Source organism: Pelecanus crispus, chromosome 1 (assembly GCF_030463565.1).
Source record: "Pelecanus crispus isolate bPelCri1 chromosome 1, bPelCri1.pri, whole genome shotgun sequence".
Lineage (NCBI taxonomy): Eukaryota > Metazoa > Chordata > Aves > Pelecaniformes > Pelecanidae > Pelecanus > Pelecanus crispus.
In genome coordinates, this window is record NC_134643.1 from 198,864,418 (window position 1) to 198,885,532 (window position 21,115).

Below are 21,115 nucleotides of genomic sequence, written 5' to 3' on the forward strand. Positions count from 1 at the left end.
CACTTAGATGTTGTTTACAGGAAAGAGGCTGTCTGTTTTCTATTGGTATTACAGTAGTGTCCTGGCAGACACATCTAAAGTTACCCTAATAAAAAAAAAAAAAAAAATTACATCACTCTGTAATAATGTTCATCCCATACTACAGTGAAGTCTGTACAATTCAAGGTATCTTGAAAGATAAAAAGATAAAATAAACAGAAGGGGGAGATAATGTGAGATTAGAAAGTACATATTTAGAATTACGGGAAAAAAGGTCACCAAATCAGAGCTTGCTTATCCAGGCAGCTGTCACTGCATTTCTTCTGTGTCTACTTGTGGGCATTAAATAAGTTTTGGTGTTCTAAAACACAAAGATTCCTTGTAAATGTGGTAAACTGAGTCAGAAAAAAACATTCAGTGCAGGTTTCTACTCCACACAATCAAATACTGTATTCAAATTTGTTTTAAAGTTTAGTTATTTTTCTTTCACTTAAAATCAATTTTACTTCACTCTGTTCTGTAGTTCATCAATATTACCAAAACAGTACCAAATGAATACTAATTCTCTATCTCATCTTTCATCTTCCAATCTGAATCAAACTCCTGCTGTAAATACCTGTTCTCTTTACCTTCTATGAATCATATCTAGGCGGTTTCTAAAATATATTTATTACCAATGGCTTCCTTCTCAAAGTAAATAATTTTATAAAAATAACACCTTTTATATCATCTTAATCAAGTAACTTTGCTCAGGCATAGCATATTTGTCTTCCATATTAATAACGTCTTATGCAGGTCTACACTGTGTGATCTGAACAGAAAAGCACAGGGAAACTTTTCAGAGCTGAACATTGACGGAAGCAGTATTATTCAACTGGGAAATAGTGGGGACTACTGGTACTAGTGCCAGAAGATGGTGTCAAGGCAAACTGTGAGCCCTTATGAGCCTTTTCTGCAACTGTGAGCAGGGGAGGATAGTGGTTGTTCAATTTCTGCTCAGACAAGTGTAAACCATACAAGAAACTCCAGAGCAGTATTTTACCACTCATATACACTGTATAATAGGAGCAGAGATTCAGGACCTAGAGTTTCTATAAATAAAAGCATACTGCCCTCTCAGGTATCTCTGTAGGACAGCACTGTGCTGGGTTGCATGACAAAGTTACGTTTCAGAGATGATACTGCATAGTGGGAAAAGGGCTGAAGGGTTAAGTTTTGCCCAGTTCTGGACAGTGGGTCCCAGTGTGTAGGACCGCCCAGGGTGGTACATGTCCCCTCTGCAGTTCAGCAGCCTCCCTGCCCCAGATGCGTTTGGGACAACACTGGCAGCCCACACATCCTGTTCAGGTAACCTGCTTCTGATGTCGGGGTGAAGGAGCTGGAGAGAGGCCACAGGGAAAACTCACTCCAATTAACCTCAAGATATGGGACCAGATAAGCAGAAAAATTTGCTGCAAACTTTTCAGCAGCAAGTAGGCTACCAGGGCCCATGCTTGTGACACTGTAGTGTAGCTGAACATTGTACAAAAGTGAAATTATGTCAAGTTATCTAGTTGCAGAGAATTTTTTTCAAGTTGGTTATTGTTATTTAGCTTCCTAGCTGTTGTCCCAAACTTCTCTAAGTGAATATAATATCATTTATTTATAAAAGCACAGTTTCATTTGAGAGAGGCATTTTTGTCTTTTTGATGTCTCCATTCTTTGCAAAACAAAACATATGCTAATGATAATAATGTCCTTCTAATTATACAACTCCTTTTGTCTCAATGGCTCTCAACACAAACCGGAAATTGCATAAACTGACAACACCAAGTAGGTATGAGGATACCATAATTGTTTTAACATCTTGGTGAAACACAATCATTGAGTTACTTTTGGATCCTTGTTCTACCCTCTACAGTCAAGGCAAAGGGTCAAAATACTTCAAAGGCAGGTGTCCAAAATAAGATCTCTAAAACTATATTTATCCCTCAGAAGTTTGAACAAAATCAGCCTTTTACTCACAGGCTTATTTATAGATTCAGTATTGTATATCTGGAGGCTCAGATTTGAAATATTAAGCCATTGTTTCCCTATAAAGATATTCCATATATGTTGCCTATATTGTGATAAGTATAATTCGTCTCAATCAAGTCAAAGACTTTTGTATGTTTGGGGAAAAACTGAACAATCTGAAAAGTACATGCATTGTTATTATACAGCTATTCTTTTTGGATTTTGTTTTTCAGATTATTTGAAACACTGCAGTCATTATTCTGGTCTATATTTGGACTCATCAATCTCTATGTGACCAATGTGAATGCAAGGCATGAATTTACTGAATTTGTTGGGGCCACCATGTTTGGTACCTATAATGTAATCTCTCTGGTTGTTCTACTCAACATGCTAATAGCCATGATGAATAATTCTTACCAACTTATTGCTGTAAGTTGTTCCTTATCCTTAGATAATTTATAATATATATTTTCTCTCTGTTCCTACATCCCATTTTTCTGGTAGTAAATCTTTTTTACAGACAGGATATTGGGACAAATTCTCTGATTTGTTCTAATTCTTTTGCACTCTTCTGGAAGGAAAAGAAACCAGACCCCAGCTGGATTGAGCAGAGGGGAATTTCCCCACAACTCTGAATGGGGAAGAGGTGGCCCTGCTGCAGAAGCCAGCTCGTGGGTTGAGAAGGGTGTCCTGAAGCTTCTGGCAAAGTGACATGGGCTACAGCCCTGCCCAAGCTGCACTGTGCAGGAACTCTCCTGAGAAATAGACTCTGCCAAAGATTGTTCTGTGTCTACTTTATTTTTAATACATTGTATTTATTAACCTTTATGAGGCTGTTATTTTGGGATTTTTATATAGTGTAAATATACAGTTAACAGAAATTGGATACCCATGTTTCATGGACAATTTTGGACCCATTAGCAATTAAAACAAAAGGTCATGATTTCTCATTCAGCAGTGTCCCGTTTTCTCCTCTAATGAAAACTGTCTTTATACTTATCAGAGGTATTGGCTTATTTTTATTTCTCAGCTGTCTCTTAAGGAGACTAATGAAAATAAATACTGATTCATCATATGATAATTCAAATATGATCATGCAGAAAGCAAACAAATAAAAGAAAGCTTCACAGTCTTACGATTTTAAAACATGCCTTTTTTCTAATCTGGAAATTACAAGTTTTCCCACAAAAGAAATACTAGCTACATCTGTTTGTATAACAGTAGTTGGCAAAGTCTGATACACAATATCACAACATACCCCATTCATGAAAACTCAGACTGCAGGTAGAACACTTTTCCTACTAGAACTTCTAAATTACTGTTTTGATTACTCTATATCTGGCTAAATGTTAAATGCTAGGGCTAGATCTGTGTTGAAGTTCTTGGCTACTATGTTTGTTGTCCAAATCTAATATTACTGATTCAAACTTCTTGTTCAGCTGCTGGGATTTAGCAATCTTTCCATGGACTTTAGTTTTGATTTTTTTCAAACTTTTCAAAATTATGCTATATTATATAGAATCCAAATTAAATAAAATTTCAAATAAAAGTAAATTTAAAAAAAAAAAAACCAACCTATTCCAAAAATATAATTCTGAAGTACGACAAAAAAAAGATACTCGACTCAACAGTTTTAAGTAGCCTCATGATTTGTTGGATAAACTATTTGTGAATTTCTGGGGCTGGCAATTACTAAGAGAGTGCATGAGACTTAGAGACTTGTTGAAGCTGCTGTACAGCAGAGTAATTAGAGTGATCTATGTGGAATAATGATGAGCTGATATTATAACAAAAAATCTCTTCCAGAAATGTAGCATTTTCCTGCTTGTAATTATCCTTTGGTTTTTGAGAGACTTCTAATTATTGCCTGTAGCAAGGAAAGAATGGTTGAAAGTGGTTATATACAGTACATATCTAATATCTCTTTACTGAAATAAAGCAGATTAGCTTTGCTTTGTGTTAAAGACATTCTGTCAAAAGAAGATGACAGTATTTTAACAAGAAAATTCATTAGTATTTCAAGGTTGTTCTAGTTTAAAATTTTCAGATTTTTGTAGAGGTTTGTTTCACCTCCTTAATTACAGCAACATCTGTGCTGGTGGTGTGTTTCTCGTGTGCAGGATCATGCAGACATTGAATGGAAGTTTGCCCGAACAAAGCTCTGGATGAGTTACTTTGAAGAAGGAGGAACTCTGCCCACTCCTTTCAATGTCATACCAAGCCCAAAGTCTCTCTGGTATCTGATCAAATGGTTATGGAGACATCTCTGCAAGAAAAAAATCAGAAGAAAACCTGAAAGTTTTGGAACAATAGGGGTAAGTCCTGTGTTTTACTCTGCCTATAGTCCTCCTCTGCTATATAGATAAGTCTTTCTCAGCCTTAGAGAGCAGGGACATCTGAACTGTCAGATAATGTGCATATGAGTTCCAGAATAATTCTAGCAGAGAATGATGGGGGTTTTTTACATTTATGTCAAAGTATTTGACTAAAGAGAGAGCATCATTGTATTCCTGTGCAATGACAATATGGACCATCTCACCCACAGACTTTCTCTGGTAGCTTCAGTGGGCAAAGCAGATTTGAATTTATCCAGGTGAGATACCTCAGTCAACAGCACAGTTTTTCTATATTGTCAGAGGAAATAGTCAGGCAACAACCTAACCCAGCAACAACTAAATCTCTCTAGTTATGTTTTCTGCATTTCCCATAATGAGTGAGTCAGGACCTCAGTAACTAGAGTGCATTTAGCCAACTCCAACATAAAGAAAACCATTGTGGGTAAAAAGTGGATAATGGCACTTTCCCTATACTATAGGGATTTGGGGAGTATAACTGTTTTCAGGTCTGTTAGGAACTCAGACATCAAAGCATTAAGTGAGAGCATGAGTGTCATGTGTGGGTAAGGGGAAGAAGAAAGGGTTGTTACAGTCCTCATGCTGTTGACCGTGGTAGCAAAACATCCATTCATTTCAAAGAAGACAGGGAATACAGTACAGTTCTTTGCTGGACCATTACTCTATAGAACTTTTCTTTGTATTTCTTGCCAGTTTCTTGAGAAGTGAGTAATAAGGATAGGCTTTTCCTACATAATGTCCTGTCACATCCTGGCATTCAGTTTAATCACCAGATATACTTGGAGGAACAAGTTCACATAGGTGTACAGATATATGATAAAGAGGAAGAGTGACATATAAAACTAATTCACAGTTCCTAAGCTGATGAATGGATTTTGTCCTTTTTGTGCAAAGCTTCTAATCAGTCTTATTGCAATATCCTCATCTTGAAAGGAAAATATGCTTCACTTACCAGTCATACCTGCAGATAGGAAAGAAACAGCTAAAAGAGAAAGCTTATAAGCATGAGAATGACATTGGGGAAAAAAAAAAAACAAACCAAAAAAACCAAAAACAAACCAACAGTAATAGACTGTAAGAAAGAAACTGAAAAAAAATTAAAATTAATATTAGAAAATCAGTGAAGAGAAACAAACAACGATTCAGATAGAAAAAAAAAAATAAATGAAGTAGCATGAATGGTAAAGAATTTCAAGAATAAAACATCATTGTTTAACCTAGCAAGGGAAAGAAGTAAATGCAGAGACCAACAGTAGGAAAAGCTGAGATTTTGTTAGAAAGAGAAAATCAAGAGAGTGATGTACTTGTGTGTGTGGGAGGGTGGGCAATGCTTCCAGGCATTTGTTAAACATTTGGTAAGGGATGATTAGCTAGTGTAAACTGATAGACTGATATTAAAATTAATGGAGTGATGCCAGTGTATAGCAGCTGAGGATCTAGGGTTGGTTAAAACAGTATCTCTGTTTGACTGAGACAGATACAGAATACCCTTATAAATCCCAGCAAAACCTTCAGGACAATGTTTTCTGTCCAACTTTCCATCCAGGATAAGGGATTTTTTTCCCTTTTTTTCCCTCTCAAACCGCAGCTCTGGGAATAAGCTCATTCCTGGCTCTGTGGAATAATAAAGAAAGAGACAAGGTGCTCTCAGCCCCATGTTGAATGACGTGGTGATGAAGGGGGTTCAGAAAGATCACCCCCTGGTTCCTGCAGATACCTCCTGCTGGGCTACATAAATACCAGCTTCTAGAAATTAGCAGCTTGGGTTCTGGAAAACTGGTGCAGCAAAGGGTCAAAGGGCAGGGAGTCTGTACACAGAGCTGGTTGGGAATTTTTCCAAATAGAATTTTCTTTTTTTTTAAATGAAAAAAAAACAAAATCCTTAAACCCCAAACTTTTTCATTAATATATACCTGTTTCAAAGAAGCTTTTGTTGGGAAAAACTTTTCAGCTTCAGGATGGAATTTCTGTTTGGAGAGAGAAGGAGCAGGTGCCAAGTAAAGCAAAAAGCTTGGGCTAAGGGAGACCCAGGTTCACTTCTATTCTTTAGTGGATATTTAATTATTTACCCCAAGCAGAACAGCTCTGACAGAAGAGATTTCCATCTCAAAATATTAAGACCCTTGGGGGGGAAGGGTGCTCTCTTGGGAGAACAGAAGAGGAGGAGCTACCCTATGATTTGAATGTGAACTACTGATTACTGAACTGTTTGGGAGTGGAGGAGACAGGTGAGGAAGATATGTAGGACATTTTTGGATAATTTCTGTAGAGTAAATTAAAAAAAAAAATGTTTGATGAAAAAAAATGGAAATCCCAAAGTCTGTGAGACAATACAGCCATACCCATCACTAGTTTCCACTAGAGAATAGGCACTTAGCTGCAAGTATAGCTGAAACCCCTCTGAAGCAGAGGGCTCACCAGCCAAGCCGTCATGGCAACAAGACTTCCAGCTGTCTGGAAAAAGTGAGTGGCTGTGGCTGACCAGGCAGATTCAGTCCACACGTCTGGGCATCTCATAAAACTACAGAGTTCTTCAGCTTGCTCCTCAGCTATAACAGAAACCCCATTAGGGCTATCTGAATTTGGAACATGTTGCAATTTCTAGGCCCAAGCTCCAATATGGGATAAGATGTGGGTATGCACTATACGCTCCGATTTCCACATTAGGAAAATCTGTCCGTACCCATCAGAGTGTGACAGACGCTATTCATGCCAGCAGTCAGGTCTACACACAGTCTGGGTAGATGTAAACCAGAGGCTGTTAACTGGATTTTTCCCAAGAGATTAAGTCATTGGAGAATGAATAGGCACACCATGGTGATCTCACAGTTTTTCCTGGGGGAATGCATTGCTTTCTGGTTTGAAAAACTTATTCCCATCACCCCCAGCTCAGGCTTGGGTTCCCCGATCTTCTTCAGTTGTCCCAACAAATTAAATTTAGAACCTCTATGCCCTTACAGCTGAAGGGAAATGAGGAGTTTTCTCTGCCTTTTGTTTGGGGATCTCAGCTGGCAGCTCTCTGAATCCAGCTCACTGGGATCTCCCCTGTAATAACTCTGCCCTCAGAACTACAAGACAAGCTTTGTTGGGACCTACTTCTTCTCACTGAGTCCTGCATTATAAACTCTGATTCATTCCCTATGACCAGTACTGGGAAAAAAACATTATAGACTCAATTTCAGGCTTATTTTCTTACACTGGCTATATGGATGTATGGATGCCATGTTGTCTGTAAGGCAGAACTCAGATTTCAAGACATTTTGTTCTGAAACCTCTAAATACTAACTTTCCTATTAGAAAGCTCTAATCAGCTGTGACGTACTATGGTGTTTTCCAGTAGAAAAAGCAATAGTGTGCATCCAAAGGCTGAGTCAGTGCTAGAGGGTACAAAAGAGACGATAGACAGAATGCAGCTGGCTTGTTAAAGCCAGCATTTTTCAAAGATCAGGCATGATATCTGCATAAGAAACCGTAGTACCAAAAAGCCAGGAATCGAGCTAGGAATGAATCAAGGATGCATTAAATGTGTCACCAACAATCCACTGTAAAAATATACGTGTGTGTACGCTTAAAAGTTCATTATATGCAGGCAGAAATCATAAAGAAAGGGTTCAGGGTCAGGATAGTTTACAGCAGACATGATAGTGAAAGGATTTATCTGGCTCATATGAAGAAGAAATATATCAGTAGAAATAAGTATGTCACGGTTGCTTGGGAGGACTATCTACAGTGCTGCTTATAACAAAGCAATCATGGGAAAGAACAGGGTCTGCAGGGAAGTGACATGCCTCTGAAGAGTGCTGATTAATTTGCTTCTCCTTGGATGTCAGTTTTGTGGTTCTGCCATCCTTTGTTGTACTGGGACAGCTGAAACAGTGGGTGGTGGAGTTCAGGGGAGCTTTTTCAAGGGACAGGATTTTTCTCCAAAGCAACAGTGATCAGCTATGCTGATGGCAGCTTCTCTAGCCACAGCTACAGCTGAAGGAAGGCCAGGATGCTTACATGTGATTTACTAGTACTTCAGCTCTGCTATTAATCAGACAAAGATCTTCTACCTTTCAGATTTCAATACATTCCAATTTTCTGTCATTTTGACATATCGCAGGTATGCAGCATTCTCTTTAGCTATTATCACAAAGTATCTCCTACACTTAAAACTCTGAAATAACAGTGTGTGCTGCTCTTTATATATATATATAGCACTTCTGTTAACTTTGTCAGCTTTGTAAAAGCCAGATTAGTAATGTAACTCTATTGATTAGACTGAAGTTTTCCTGACTGCCCAAGGCCTTTGGGTGTCTCAGGGATACTCCTGTTGGCCATCTGAAATCCATTGCCATTTCAAAATACAAGAGATGAAAGAAAAGAAACGGCAATCCTGCTGGAATAAATTGTACTCTTTTCCTCAAATTACGTTCCACTTTATGTCTGATCAGTTGCCAAAAAGTGTTTTATTGGTAATCTTCAGTATTTCAGAGGAGAAAATGGAAAGGATTGTCAGGGATATCTTCAGGTTTTTTTGGTTTTGGTTTTGGTTTGGGGATTTTTTTGTGACTCTAATGTTTAGATAAATAGTTACCTCTTTTCTAGCTATCCACATTTTGATGCTATTTTTCCAAGCAACCTACTTGGTAACTGTTATCATTTGTCAGAGAAAATCTCCCCCCTTCTCCTAGTTTAGGTTCTCCAAGTGGAAAATGATGCCAGTCCTAAGTCAATATAAGTATTTTGTATTTTCTCTGTAATGTGTGTTATCGAAAGTTGAGTGAAGAAATAACACCTTCCACCTGGAATGGAAGTCAGTAATCAGGAGTGTTTTACAGCCAAGGACCATCTCATGGGGAAATCTCTTTGTTAACACAGATAATTTCTTAACCTTTTTATGGGATGTTTCTGTTCAAGATGAGGAATATATCCCATGACTTCAGACAATCTTCACATTTTGGACCTTTATCACTAAGCAAATTTGAATTTCTGCTTTATAAAATATATAATTTTGATAAAACACTTCAAAAGAAGTAATTTAATATCATCAAATTTTTGATTGTTAAAGAGATTTTTCTTCCAAACAATGCAAATTACTAGGAATGGCATAAGCAGGAAGACTGAAGTATTTATCACTACTAGTAGAACTACTATTAAAGCTTCCTAGAGGATATCAGTGCCCCCTTTGGAAAGTGATAAAATTATCCCCTTCAATTTCATGATCTCATACAACATTGTCATCAGAAGAGTGTTTCTTCCCCTGTTGCTATTTTTAGTCAGATAAACCTCATTTAGCTATTTCTTGTTATGGGTATAGAATTAAACCTATGCATTTATTTTGCATTTCACTATAAAATAAAGCAGAGCAGACACCAACTGCAGAAAGCACTCTGCAAGATAAGGGTCATCATTTGTTTTATTTATAGGAGTTATTATCTTTATCTGAAATGACGTGCGTTTCACTTACACCTTGAAGAGTTTTTTCCTTTACCTGTGAGATTTGTTGTTGAGAGCTCTCTTAGCCACAGACTCCCTTAGTGCTCTCTCAGCAGGAATGAAACATCTCCATCGTGTGGTCAGTTGCAAAAAATCAGAATTTTTTTTCTAAAAACCGGATAAAGACAGGTGGTGGGAGGGTATCGGCCTTTCCACAGCTGCTTTGCCCCCTCTGGCCCCAGTAGTGGGCAGGCTCACCCATCCCTTCACCCTTAAACACAAGGAATTTCCATCTTCTCTTGGGATGAGGCATAGATACAGAAACACAATCTGGAAAAACACTGAAGACAAGATGCTTATGTATAAAGCCCTACCCCACGGTGCCTATTCAGAGTGATTAGGAAATTATTTTTCTCTTTTGTTATTTTTTGCCAAGCCCACCCACACAGCAACTCCATCCTTCAAATTAATTTCAAACAAGAAATCAACCCTAAAGTGTAAACTGATTCTGAGTACAGGGAAGTTGTTTATCATAAATTGCCAATCAGTTTCAAGTAAAAGAATACAAAATACCTTACTATGCCTGCCTCATTATGCAGCTGAGGTCAATTTTAACAAATCCCTTGGATGTCCTTTCATCCTGCTTAAGATGCTGTAAGTGTTCTGTTTTGTAGAAATACAATGAGTGGTCAGACACCTTGTGTTCTTGCCAGCAGCAGATATAAGAACCCAAGTTAAAATTGTAAGTCTTTCTTTCATGAGTGAGGAATAATTAAGGTAGAGAACAGGGAGATGTGACTCAGTATGCTACTGAGGACAACAGTAATTCAAGGACTAAGTAATTCAGGCTTTTTTCCCCCCATCTTCTTCTAGACAGCCCTTAGATATGGCAGTATAATCTAATGCAACACTTGCTTGAAGCCTGTACCATGCTTTCATCTTACCACACTTCTTTTTGCTGTTCCTCTTCAGAGCTACTATCCCTCTTACCTTCCCTCCTATCAACACCAAACTCTGCGTTGCAAGCTAAGTTTCTTTCTTCCACACCCTTCTATGTGACAAAGTGTTTCTAACAGGGAACTAAGCAGGAAATTTTCTCTTTAATATGGTTTTATAGTGCAGGTTTTGGTTAGCTCTATCTTAAATGAGACATTAGGAGCCGTAGCAAGTGTCTTGCTAACACCATGTTTATGTCAAGATTTTCTCAATTCAGTAAAATATGCTTCAGTCTGTGCAAGTGAGTGACATGATCACATTGTTCCCTCACTGTCCTGGTTTCAGCTGGGATAGAGTTAATTTTCTTCCTAGTGGCTGGCCTAGTACTGAGTTTTGGATTTAGTATGAGAATAATGTTGATAACATACTGATGTTTTAGTTGTTGCTAAGTAGTGCTGACACTAGTCAAGGACTTTTCAGCTTCCCATGTTCTGCCAGGTGCACAAGAAACTGGGAGGGGGCACAGCCACAATAGTTGATCCAAACTGACCAAAGGGCTATTCCATACCATATGATGTCATGCTCAGTATATAAACTGGGGGGAGTTGGCCAGGGGGTGGCAATCGCTGCTCAGGCTGGGCATTGGTTGGTGGGTAGTGAGCAGTTGCATCACTTGGGTTTTTTTTCCTGGGTTTTGTTTGTCTCTCTCATCATTCTCTTTTTCATTACAATTTTTATTGCTATTATTATTTTTTATTTTATTTTATTTCAATTATTAAACTCTTCTTATCTCAACCCATGAGTTTTCTTACTTTTGCCCTTCCAATTCTCTCCCCCATCCTACTGGGTGGGGGGAGGGTGTGCAAGTGGTTGTGTTGTGCTTAGTTGCTCACAGGGGCTAAACCACGACACCCTTCTATCTCATATCAGTGACACTGGGTCTCTTGAAGCAGAGACCTCGTTGCTCCACCACATCCATGCCAATGCTAGAATAACAGCACAGAGTTGAAACTGTAGAAAATCCATTTTGCTTTCCCAATTTTAACATTCTCCCTTCTGTAAAGCTAATGACACTCTGTGCTCCAACGCTGCCATTTTTCAACAGACTTTGAACCATCTCTCTCAGCTTGCTAGATACCACATATTGCACAGACCTGCTGTTTTGCTATGCTGTAAGTATTTTACTACCAGACAGGGATTCATGTTTTTTTGTTCTTTCCTTTTCTTTTCTTTACTTTTTTCCAGAGACGTGCAGCTGACAATCTGAGAAGACATCATCAATACCAGGTACAGGCCCATATTTATTTTTTGAGCAATTATTTCTCTATGTCTCCTAAAGGTCTTCAGGAGGGGAAAAAAAAGGAAGAATTTCATGAGAAAGGATAAAAAAAAAAAAAAAAGGAATGAAAAAAACACAAAATGCATACTTCCTTCATCCTCGGCAAATGAGCATAGTATTTTTGGTCTTCAAACAACAGCATTTGAGAAGTATGGTTGTCTACTTTTAAGGTGCAAAAGGATATTTCCTAGAGCAATAATATACTAACCAGTATTTTGCCCACTGTAACATGGATTGCCTTTAAAAAAGCAGACACATAGTCCCACCTCCCTGCTGGGATTCATCGGGATCATGTGTGTAGCTCACTGACATGTTTGGTCAGAACCTGCTCTCCATCTCTCTGGCTCTGGTCCCCCATAGACAACTTCCTAGCCTTTAATAACCCCTCTGTCTAGACCCCTGTAAGCTGTTCTTCTTCTCCATCCTTCCTGCTTCAGCCTCTGATTTTTTGAGATTATTGTAGCACAAGGAATAATTTTCAGATTTATTTTCAATTTTTGTTGTGTTAAAAGGGCTGCAAGTTAAACAAGATGTGGGCTGTACACTTGTAGGTTTGGTAATTAATGGATTCCATATGGGAACTGACTAGGTAAACTAGGACTTTTCCAACCTGAAAAAGAGACAGCTGTGGGAAATACAACAGGGATCTATAAAATCATGGGGAAGGTGAACACAGAGCAGCTGTTTACCATCTATCCACAAACTGAATACCAGACATGTATTAGGCTACATTAGTAAGGCTGTAGGCAGCACTTTGAGGGAAATGATTATTCTCCTCCAGCCCACACTTGTAAGACTCTATCTGGAGCAGTGTGTCCTGTTTTGGGCCCCCCACTACAAGAGAGATGTTAACAAACTGGAAGGAATCCAGTAAAGGGCCACCAAGATGGTTAGAGGGCTGACATAAAAGGAGAAGCTTGGATTTCAGCCTGGAGTAGGTTAAGGGGGATCTAATTGCTGTCTTCAATAACACAGTGGGTGGTTAGAGAGGAGGAAGAGCCAGATTTTTCTTGGAGGTGCACAGCAAAAGAACAGGAGTCAACAGACGCAAGTTGTAGGAAGGGAAATTCCATAAAGAAAATCATCATCACAATGAGGGTAGTAAAGAATTGGAAAAAGTTCTTCAGGAAGGTTGCAGCACCTTCACCCTTGGAGATATTCAGCACTTGACTGGACATGGACCTGAGGTAGGTCAGACAGCCTCCACACATCCCTTCCAACCTAAAGAATCTTAGGATTCTTAGAAGTAGAATGCAACAATGGAAACTATCAGGGAGCAGGTTAAAAATAAACAAAACCCCAAATGGAATCTTATTCCAACTATACTGTGGAATTCATTGGCAGAGGATTTGTGGATGCTGAAAATTCACATGAGTTCAAAACACATAGGAAAACCTGTCACAGCCCATTAAACATAGAGCTATCATTTCTGATTCAGGAAGTCTCTGAATCTCACATTGCAGAAGGCTTGGGAGAGTATAGCTGGAAATAACGTACAACTGCACTAGACTTTACACTCCTCATGAGGCATCAGCAACTGCTCACTGTCATGTTACCGGCATGAGACATACCTTTGGTGAAACCAGATACAACAAGATAATTAATATCACTGCTTTCCATTGAAATGCAGAACAAATTTTCAACCAGGTCTAAGGTTTATACATTTTTTGTCATGTTCCAAAAGCACAAAGAAGTCCAAGCAGGCCCAGTGACTGTAGGTTTAGTAACTAATATCAAGAAAGCTAACACAAAATTTTATATTTTTAGGAAGTTATGAGAAATCTGGTTAAGAGATATGTTGCAGCAATGATAAGAGATGCCAAAACTGAGGAAGGACTGACGGAAGAAAACTTTAAGGTATGTGATAATTTATATTTTTTTAGGTGTTTTAGTACGACATTATAAGACTGTGAAGCATATTTTTCAAACTCCCCAGTTGTTCAGGTAGCATATAACTTGCTTCCTAGAGCAGTGTCTGTGTCCTGATGGACCACACATAGATAGTATTGTACATGGACTCCAGCAAGTCTCCTTCTTCCTTTAGATGGAGAAATAATCAGTCTTATCAGCTAGTTGGATTGCGCCCATGTAAGGGGACACCAAAGTGGGACTAAGAATGTGTAATAACATATTTGCTAAAGCAAGATGCAAATAGTTTCAGCATTTTAGGAAATAGAATTTTTCTGCTCTAGAGTGCTGTTGTGCATTTATTTGTATACAGAACACCTTTTATATGACTTAAAAGATGGAAAACCTAAATAAGCAATCAGATATTAAAATCCTTTGACACAGATGAAGTGAACAGGACCATATATATCACAATGCTTATATCCATCACTGTGTATTTCTAGCATCAAACATCTTTGTTACTATTGGCACCTCAAACTCCAAACATTCAAAATAATATTAATCTCCCTCAGCTTATGCATGCAGAAGATACAGCCAGAGCCTGAGCTAATTGCCTCATTATTGCTTCATTCAGGTTATCTTGAGAGCCATCACATGGCACAGGACAATCAGGCAATCAGGCCCAGTCAGCATGGGTTTATGAAAAGCGGGTCCTGTTGACTAACCTGATCTCCTTCTATGACAAGGTGACCCACTTAGTGGATGAGGGAAAGGCTGTGGATGTTGTCTACCTGGATGTTAGTAAAGCCTTTGACATCATTTCCCATAGGATTCTCCTGGAGAAACTGGCTGCTCATGGCTTGCATGGGTATATTCTTCACTGGGTAAAAAACTGGCTGGATGGCCAGGCCCAAAGAGCTGTGCTGAATGGAGTTAAATCCAGTTGGCAGCCAGACGCAAGTATTGTTCCCCAGGGCTCAGTATTGGGGCCACTTCTGTTTAATGATCTGGACGAAGGGATTGAGTGCACCCTCAGTTTGCAGGCGACACCAAGCTGGGCAGGAGTGTTCAGCTGCTTGAGGGTAGGAAGGCCCTGCATAGGGATCTGGACAGGCTGGATCGATGGGCTGAGGCCAATCATACAAAACTCAACAAGGCTAAGTGTTGGGTCCTGCACTTGGGTCATAACAACCCCATGCAATGCTACAGGCTGAGGGAAGAGTGGCTGGAAAGCTGCCTGGTGGAAAAGGACCTGGGGGTGCTGGTTGACAGTCAGCTGAATATGAGCCGGCAGTGTGCCCAAGTGGCCAAGAAGGCCAAGAGCATCCTGGCTTCTATCAGAAATAGTGTGGCCAGCAGGAGCAGGGAAGTGATTGTCCCTCTGTACTCAGCACTGGTGAGGCTGCACTTCAAATACTGTTTTCAGTTTTGGGCCCCTCAATACAAGAAAGACATTGAGGTGCTGAAGCATGTCCAAAGAAGCCAACAAAGGTGATGAAGGGTCTGGAGCACAAGTCTTATGAGGAGCAGCTGAGGGAACTGGGGTTGTTTAGCCTGGAGAAAAGGAGGCTGAGGGGAGACCTTGTTGCTCTTCTACAACTACCTGAAAGGAGGTTGTAGTGAGGTGGGTGTTGGTCTCTTCTCCCAAGTAGTTAGCGAAAGGACAAGAGGAAAGGTCCTCAAGTTGCACCAGGGGAGGTTTAGTTTGGATATTAGGAAAAATTTCTTCACCAAAAGGGTTGTTAAGCATTGGAACAGGCTACCCAGGGAAGTGGTTGAGTCACCATCCCTGGAGGTATTTAAAAGACGTGTAGATGTGGTGCACAGGGACACGGTTTAGTGGTGACTTGGCAGTGTTACTTTAACAGTGGACTCGATGATCTTAAAGGTCTTTTCCAACCCAAATGATTCAATGATTCCATGATTATCTCTTTAGAGAAAATGAAGAGAAATAGGGACCTCTTGAAGGCAAGATGCGTTCTCCTGAGACAGGCCTTTAAGAGACAGAGGTTGCACTGGCTGAATGCAGCCTGCAGTGATTAGCTCTGACTTAGCTGCCAGCTGCCAAATATTTAGTGGAAATGCACGAAGTCCTACCTGCACTGCTACTCACAGGGAAGTATGCAAATGTGTGTATGCCTTGTGTGTGCGTGTGTCCCCATGTGTGCGTGTGCAAGGGATGGTCTTAAGAGCTGATCAAAATTCTGTAATTATGATGGGATTATACTGTCTAGCAGACTGGTTGTAGGTCTTCAAGTTGTCCATGCTCCTTCCTCCACCACTTTCACTGATTTCCATGAGCAGTCTAGGCTAAGGCACATTTCCTCTGAAGATTCCTCTGGTAAAATTCCTGATTGCTTTTCTGTCTCACCTGGAAGATCCATTAGACAGTCTGCAAAGCACCTTGAAGATGCTAGGTATTATCCAGATGGTGAAGTTTATTACTGATCCCTAGCATAAGCCTTTTTTTTTTCTTTTTTTTTAATTACTAGAGGAAAAGTCAAACTAGCTTTCATGCTCTGATGTTTCATCTTTCCTCCTAATTTTTAGGAGTTAAAACAAGATATTTCCAGCTTTCGTTTTGAAGTCCTGGGTTTGTTAAAGGGAAGCAAGCTGTCTAATTTGCAGACTGCAAAGATGAACAAAGATGCTGCCTCTCTCTCAGAAAATGAAGAAAACAGTGAGAGTGAAGGAAACAAGAAAGGAAAGAAAAAGACCTTCAGCCTTTTTGACATAACAACGATGATTCACCCAAGATCAGCTACTATTGCCTCTGAAGCACATAATGTAAGCAATGGCTCAGCAATGATGGTGTCAGAGTCCACTAAGGAGAAACAGAAGCGTGTGAATTTTGTAACAGACATAAAAAATTTTGGGTTATTTCACAGACGATCAAAAACAAACTCTGTGGATCAGAGTACAAATAAAATATACACCGTTTCTGAAGAAGTTTCCCGTCAACAGGCAGAAGAACAATGTGAGAAAACTGCTGAACTGGAAGAGGGAGAAATGACCATGAACTGTGAATTAGATGTCCAAAGTCCTGACGAAAAACGTGTGTTAGCTGAGTCACAAAATAATGGCAACTCTTCGGATTCACAGGAAGAGGGAAGTATTTGTGCTTCAGAAACAGAGAAAGTGGAGTTACAGAACTCAGAACCAGCCACACCGCAGGATCAGCTGGATGAGGAGTTGGACATTAGCATTGACTGTGATGGGAAACAGGAATCAATTGATCAGGGTGATTATGTGATAACAAGGTTGTGATGCTTACAGGAGGCATTTACAAATATATATATATTTTGCATAGTGCTTTTGGGGGCAATGTTTTAAGGATTAAATTAGCAAATGCAGAATTACACTTTATAGTATTCAACTGTGGCACATGATCTTCTAACATAGTAGTCAAGAGAAAGATAATACGAGGACCTTCTGTTTTGTAGCCTGCTTTAGCTTTCACGATTTGTTTTACATTTTTTAATAAATGGAAGCATCTTGTATTCTTGTACTGTTGCAATAACCCACAGAAACTTTTTAGCTATCTTTTTCAATTATAACAAATGCAATTTCTCTCATATGATAGTTGACTCCTCTGATAAATATTTTTCTATGCAAATAAAAAGTAGCTTAAGAGACTTGTAAGCCTTTATTTAACTTTGTAGGTTCTTAAAATATTCTGGGCACCATAGTAATCATAAGCAGCTCCTTGTCAACATAATTCATGTCAAGCTATTAGAATAATTTATTTAAATTGCTACAAACTTGATTTGTTTCAAAAGCTATACAGAATCAAAAGTTAAAGTATATTCTTTTATTTATTGAAGGAATATGAATACCTGTGAATTATGAAAGATCAGTCTGTTTCATTATTTAATTACAGCTTCTCCCTCCCAGCAAGAGGATTATCACCATCCTGATACCATTGTTAGAAAAGCATTTGCAGGATTTGAAGACTGTAAAAAAATGTTTCTTATAGTAAAAGAAATATCTGTGGCTTGCTAAAAACTGATGACGGATTACTTCCCTGAAATCCGTAATCACAACAGCTACTGCTTTTCAACCATTTATTTTTCCAAATGTGGTCAATCTATGCACTTTAATATTCAACTGCTTATTAGCTTTTGCCTTCACAATACATTTGTATTTGCTAAGAGAAAGATACTTCAGGAATAAATGAACATACAGTGATCCCCTGAGTACTTGGAAAAACATGACAATTTGTTGAGAAGTTTCTAAAGGCAAGCCTTAAGAGAGTTTCTTTGACAATTTCAGAGTTTGGGGGAACCTGATTGGAGGTTTTATAAAAAAATACTTAGACATTTAAATGTATAAAGAAAACCTAATAGTATTTTTCATAACTGATGAGTGACTTATTGTCTTAGTCAAAACCAGTATTTTTAAAATTAAACAGTCTGTTTCTTTTTAATCAGTGACTGGTGTCCTACATTATTAAAAATGTAATTTTGCAACTGACCTAAGAATGACCACCCTTGAACTCTCAGCATCATCATTCTCCTCCCTTGGAAACATGTGAATACACCACATCAGTGTGGTCATTTCATTCTTAACTTCCCTCTCCCTGCCATGACAGATTTTTGTAGATCATATTAGCCTGTATTAACGAACTTCCAGAGGCACAGAGTACACTTATATTCCAGATGGAATCCATCACATGTAACTCCCACCTTGTAGGACCTGACCTAAAGCCATACCATTCTGGATCTCAACTATCCTGGTACAGAACTGAGTTTTTAAACCCCTCTCATCTCTGTACTTTTAGGTAGGTTTTCCAGCTCTACTTTACACATGTGCTAGTCTCTCTGAGCTCACATTGAAAGCTTCCTTCCTTCACACCTGTCTGTGCCATGGCACCTAGGAGTGAATTAGTTGAACCAAACTGGAAAATTGTTTGCACAGCTTTGCAACAATACACTCAGACCACATTTGAGTGCTAAGATATGGTTGATTTCCATCTTGGCCTCTTGACTTCTCTGTGGACCTTCACATCTCTCTTCTCACCTTCACATCTCTCTCCTTGTCCACCTTTAGATTGTGAGCTCCTCGGGGCAGGGCCTGTAGCTTTTCTGTTTGGAAAGCACCTGAATTATTACAAGCATAACAATAAATAAATAAATAAATAGATTTAATAATAATAATAATAATAATAATAATAATAATAATAATAATAATAATAATAATTCTGGAATACCTTCATATAATTTTTACTAGGTCAACTTCTCAACTCTTTTCTACCGTAGCATTTGTGCTAAGAACGACATAAAGCCAATGTGTCAAATGTTGTTACAAAATACTCTATATCCTGCTTAACAGTCCTTCTCCACCACTGATTTCACTTTCTCATTCTTTGTCGTGGTTTGTAACACATTGGAGTCCAAAGCTTACTACCCTTTCACTAGCCAAATTCAAAACAAACAGTCCTTGCTCCAGAGAGCTTCCAGTGCATTCCAGCCATGTGTTTTCATTCTAGACAAAACGTGCTTGAGCAGGGTATTTATAATGCCACCAGCACCATTATCAGAACAAGTTAACCACCATAGGTCTAAGAGCTCTGCATATTATTCTGCCATCATAAGAGCCTTTTTCTCCTCTGCATGAAGTCCCCAACAGGGCAAAAACACAGGAAAGTTAACCTGAAACATCAGCCATGCCATCACATCATGACCCCACTGTACTGGGAGTCGGTCTAAGTCTTGGAGTATATACAAGATGGAACAGCAAAGACAGTGCAGGTGGGCAAGATACTTAGGCACAGGGCCATGACATTGTATTGCATAACAATAGGTGGTCAGTCTTTTGCTGTGTCTTTTCTTTCTTTTACAACCAAATATTGAAATGAAGGTCTATTAAATAAAGCATACTTCAAATCAACTTTTTCTCTATTTTTATGTGATTCTTAGGCATCGAAGCCTGACCCCATAAGGACCTGATCCCGTTCCATTCAAATTTAATGACAAATAAGCACCTCATTCTGTGAAAACAGATAAGAGCCCAAAATATGTCCAAATTTGAAATGGTGGTGGACTTCTATTGCCTTGCAGACAGCCAAAAAATTCCCTTCACATTGGATGCCTCCAAGAGGACATCTGTGCCAAGAAAGATAGGCACAGACCAAGGCTTGTAACAGCACAGCAGAGGCATTATTAAGCTTTGCAAAGCTGATCACACTTTATCCTCAAGAGAATAAAAGGTTCAAACTACCCATCCCTGCCTGCAGCCTCCATTAGCATCAATATAAGAGGAACACAAAAAAAACAGGATAGAAACCTCTATAAAAGACTGTCTTCTGAAGCAGAACTTAAAATCATGAAATGTTTCAATGAATTAGAAAATTGTGTAAGTACAAAGGGGTTTAATCCCAATATTAGGTTTTCCTGAACGTTCAGAAAACATTTTTTAAATTTATGCTTTTTGGGTTTTTTTGGTGAGGACAAAACCTGACTGCCCTTTGCATTTTCATCAGCTCTTGGAGAAACAGAGAGAGTGCAGACAGAACAGCAGGACTCCTCCACCCTGGCATAACCGGGCAAGAGCCAGCTTGAATTCTTGCAACCCAGTCCTCCCAAGCACAGCAGGTCTGAGCCAAAACAGACCAGGTAGTGGGTATCTTTATCAAGGTTGGTTTGACTTCCACTCTCCCCAGGCTACACACTGATTCACAGTCAGACGTCAGTGATGCAAAGACTGCATGCTATACCTTCAACATAAAATTGCAAAAGTTTCTTCTGACTCTGTGTGCTTCGCTGGCCCTCAAGGGCACTGCAGAGGTGAGACTTGTGCATCAGAGGCTTCAGACTGCAGGGCCCTGTGAGCTGGCTGCAGGCCACTGAACTACCTGTATGTTGTACAATATCACCAGAGAGCAGGCCAGGTAGATGCCTCTCAGTGAGGAACCATGGCTCTGCAGCTGCTTTTAATCTTGTTTTCTTGGTCCACAGATTGAAACCATTACATTTTGACTGGTGTGGGCCAAACACCTCACACATCTTGCTTGTATGAGGCGCTTGGCACACAGCACCTTTTTTTTTTTTTTTTTTGATAAGTCAGGATTTAATGAGAAATTTTACAACTTTCCTAATCTGAGTTTTTCTGTGAATAAGTAGTGTCTAGTTCCAGGAGAATGTAAATCTTCATCATAGCTTCATCAACCCAACACCACCATGCCCACTAAACCATGTCCCAGAGTTCCACGTCTACCTGGTTTTTGCACTTCCAGGGATGGTGA

The 21,115-nt window shown here is 39.2% G+C and overlaps 1 protein-coding gene across 1 annotated transcript in view; it reads left to right on the top strand.

The window, feature by feature from the left end:
- The window catches only part of TRPC4 (transient receptor potential cation channel subfamily C member 4), a 107,128-nt gene extending 89,989 nt beyond the window's left edge, over nt 1-17,139 (top strand). Inside the window, exons 6-10 of the mRNA XM_075706128.1 lie at nt 2,208-2,403; nt 4,095-4,289; nt 11,931-11,972; nt 13,792-13,881; nt 16,423-17,139. Coding sequence (XP_075562243.1) covers nt 2,208-2,403; nt 4,095-4,289; nt 11,931-11,972; nt 13,792-13,881; nt 16,423-17,139 — 1,240 coding nt within the window. The remainder of the gene's footprint in view (nt 1-2,207; nt 2,404-4,094; nt 4,290-11,930; nt 11,973-13,791; nt 13,882-16,422) is intronic.
- Nucleotides 17,140-21,115: the final 3,976 nt, after the last annotated feature.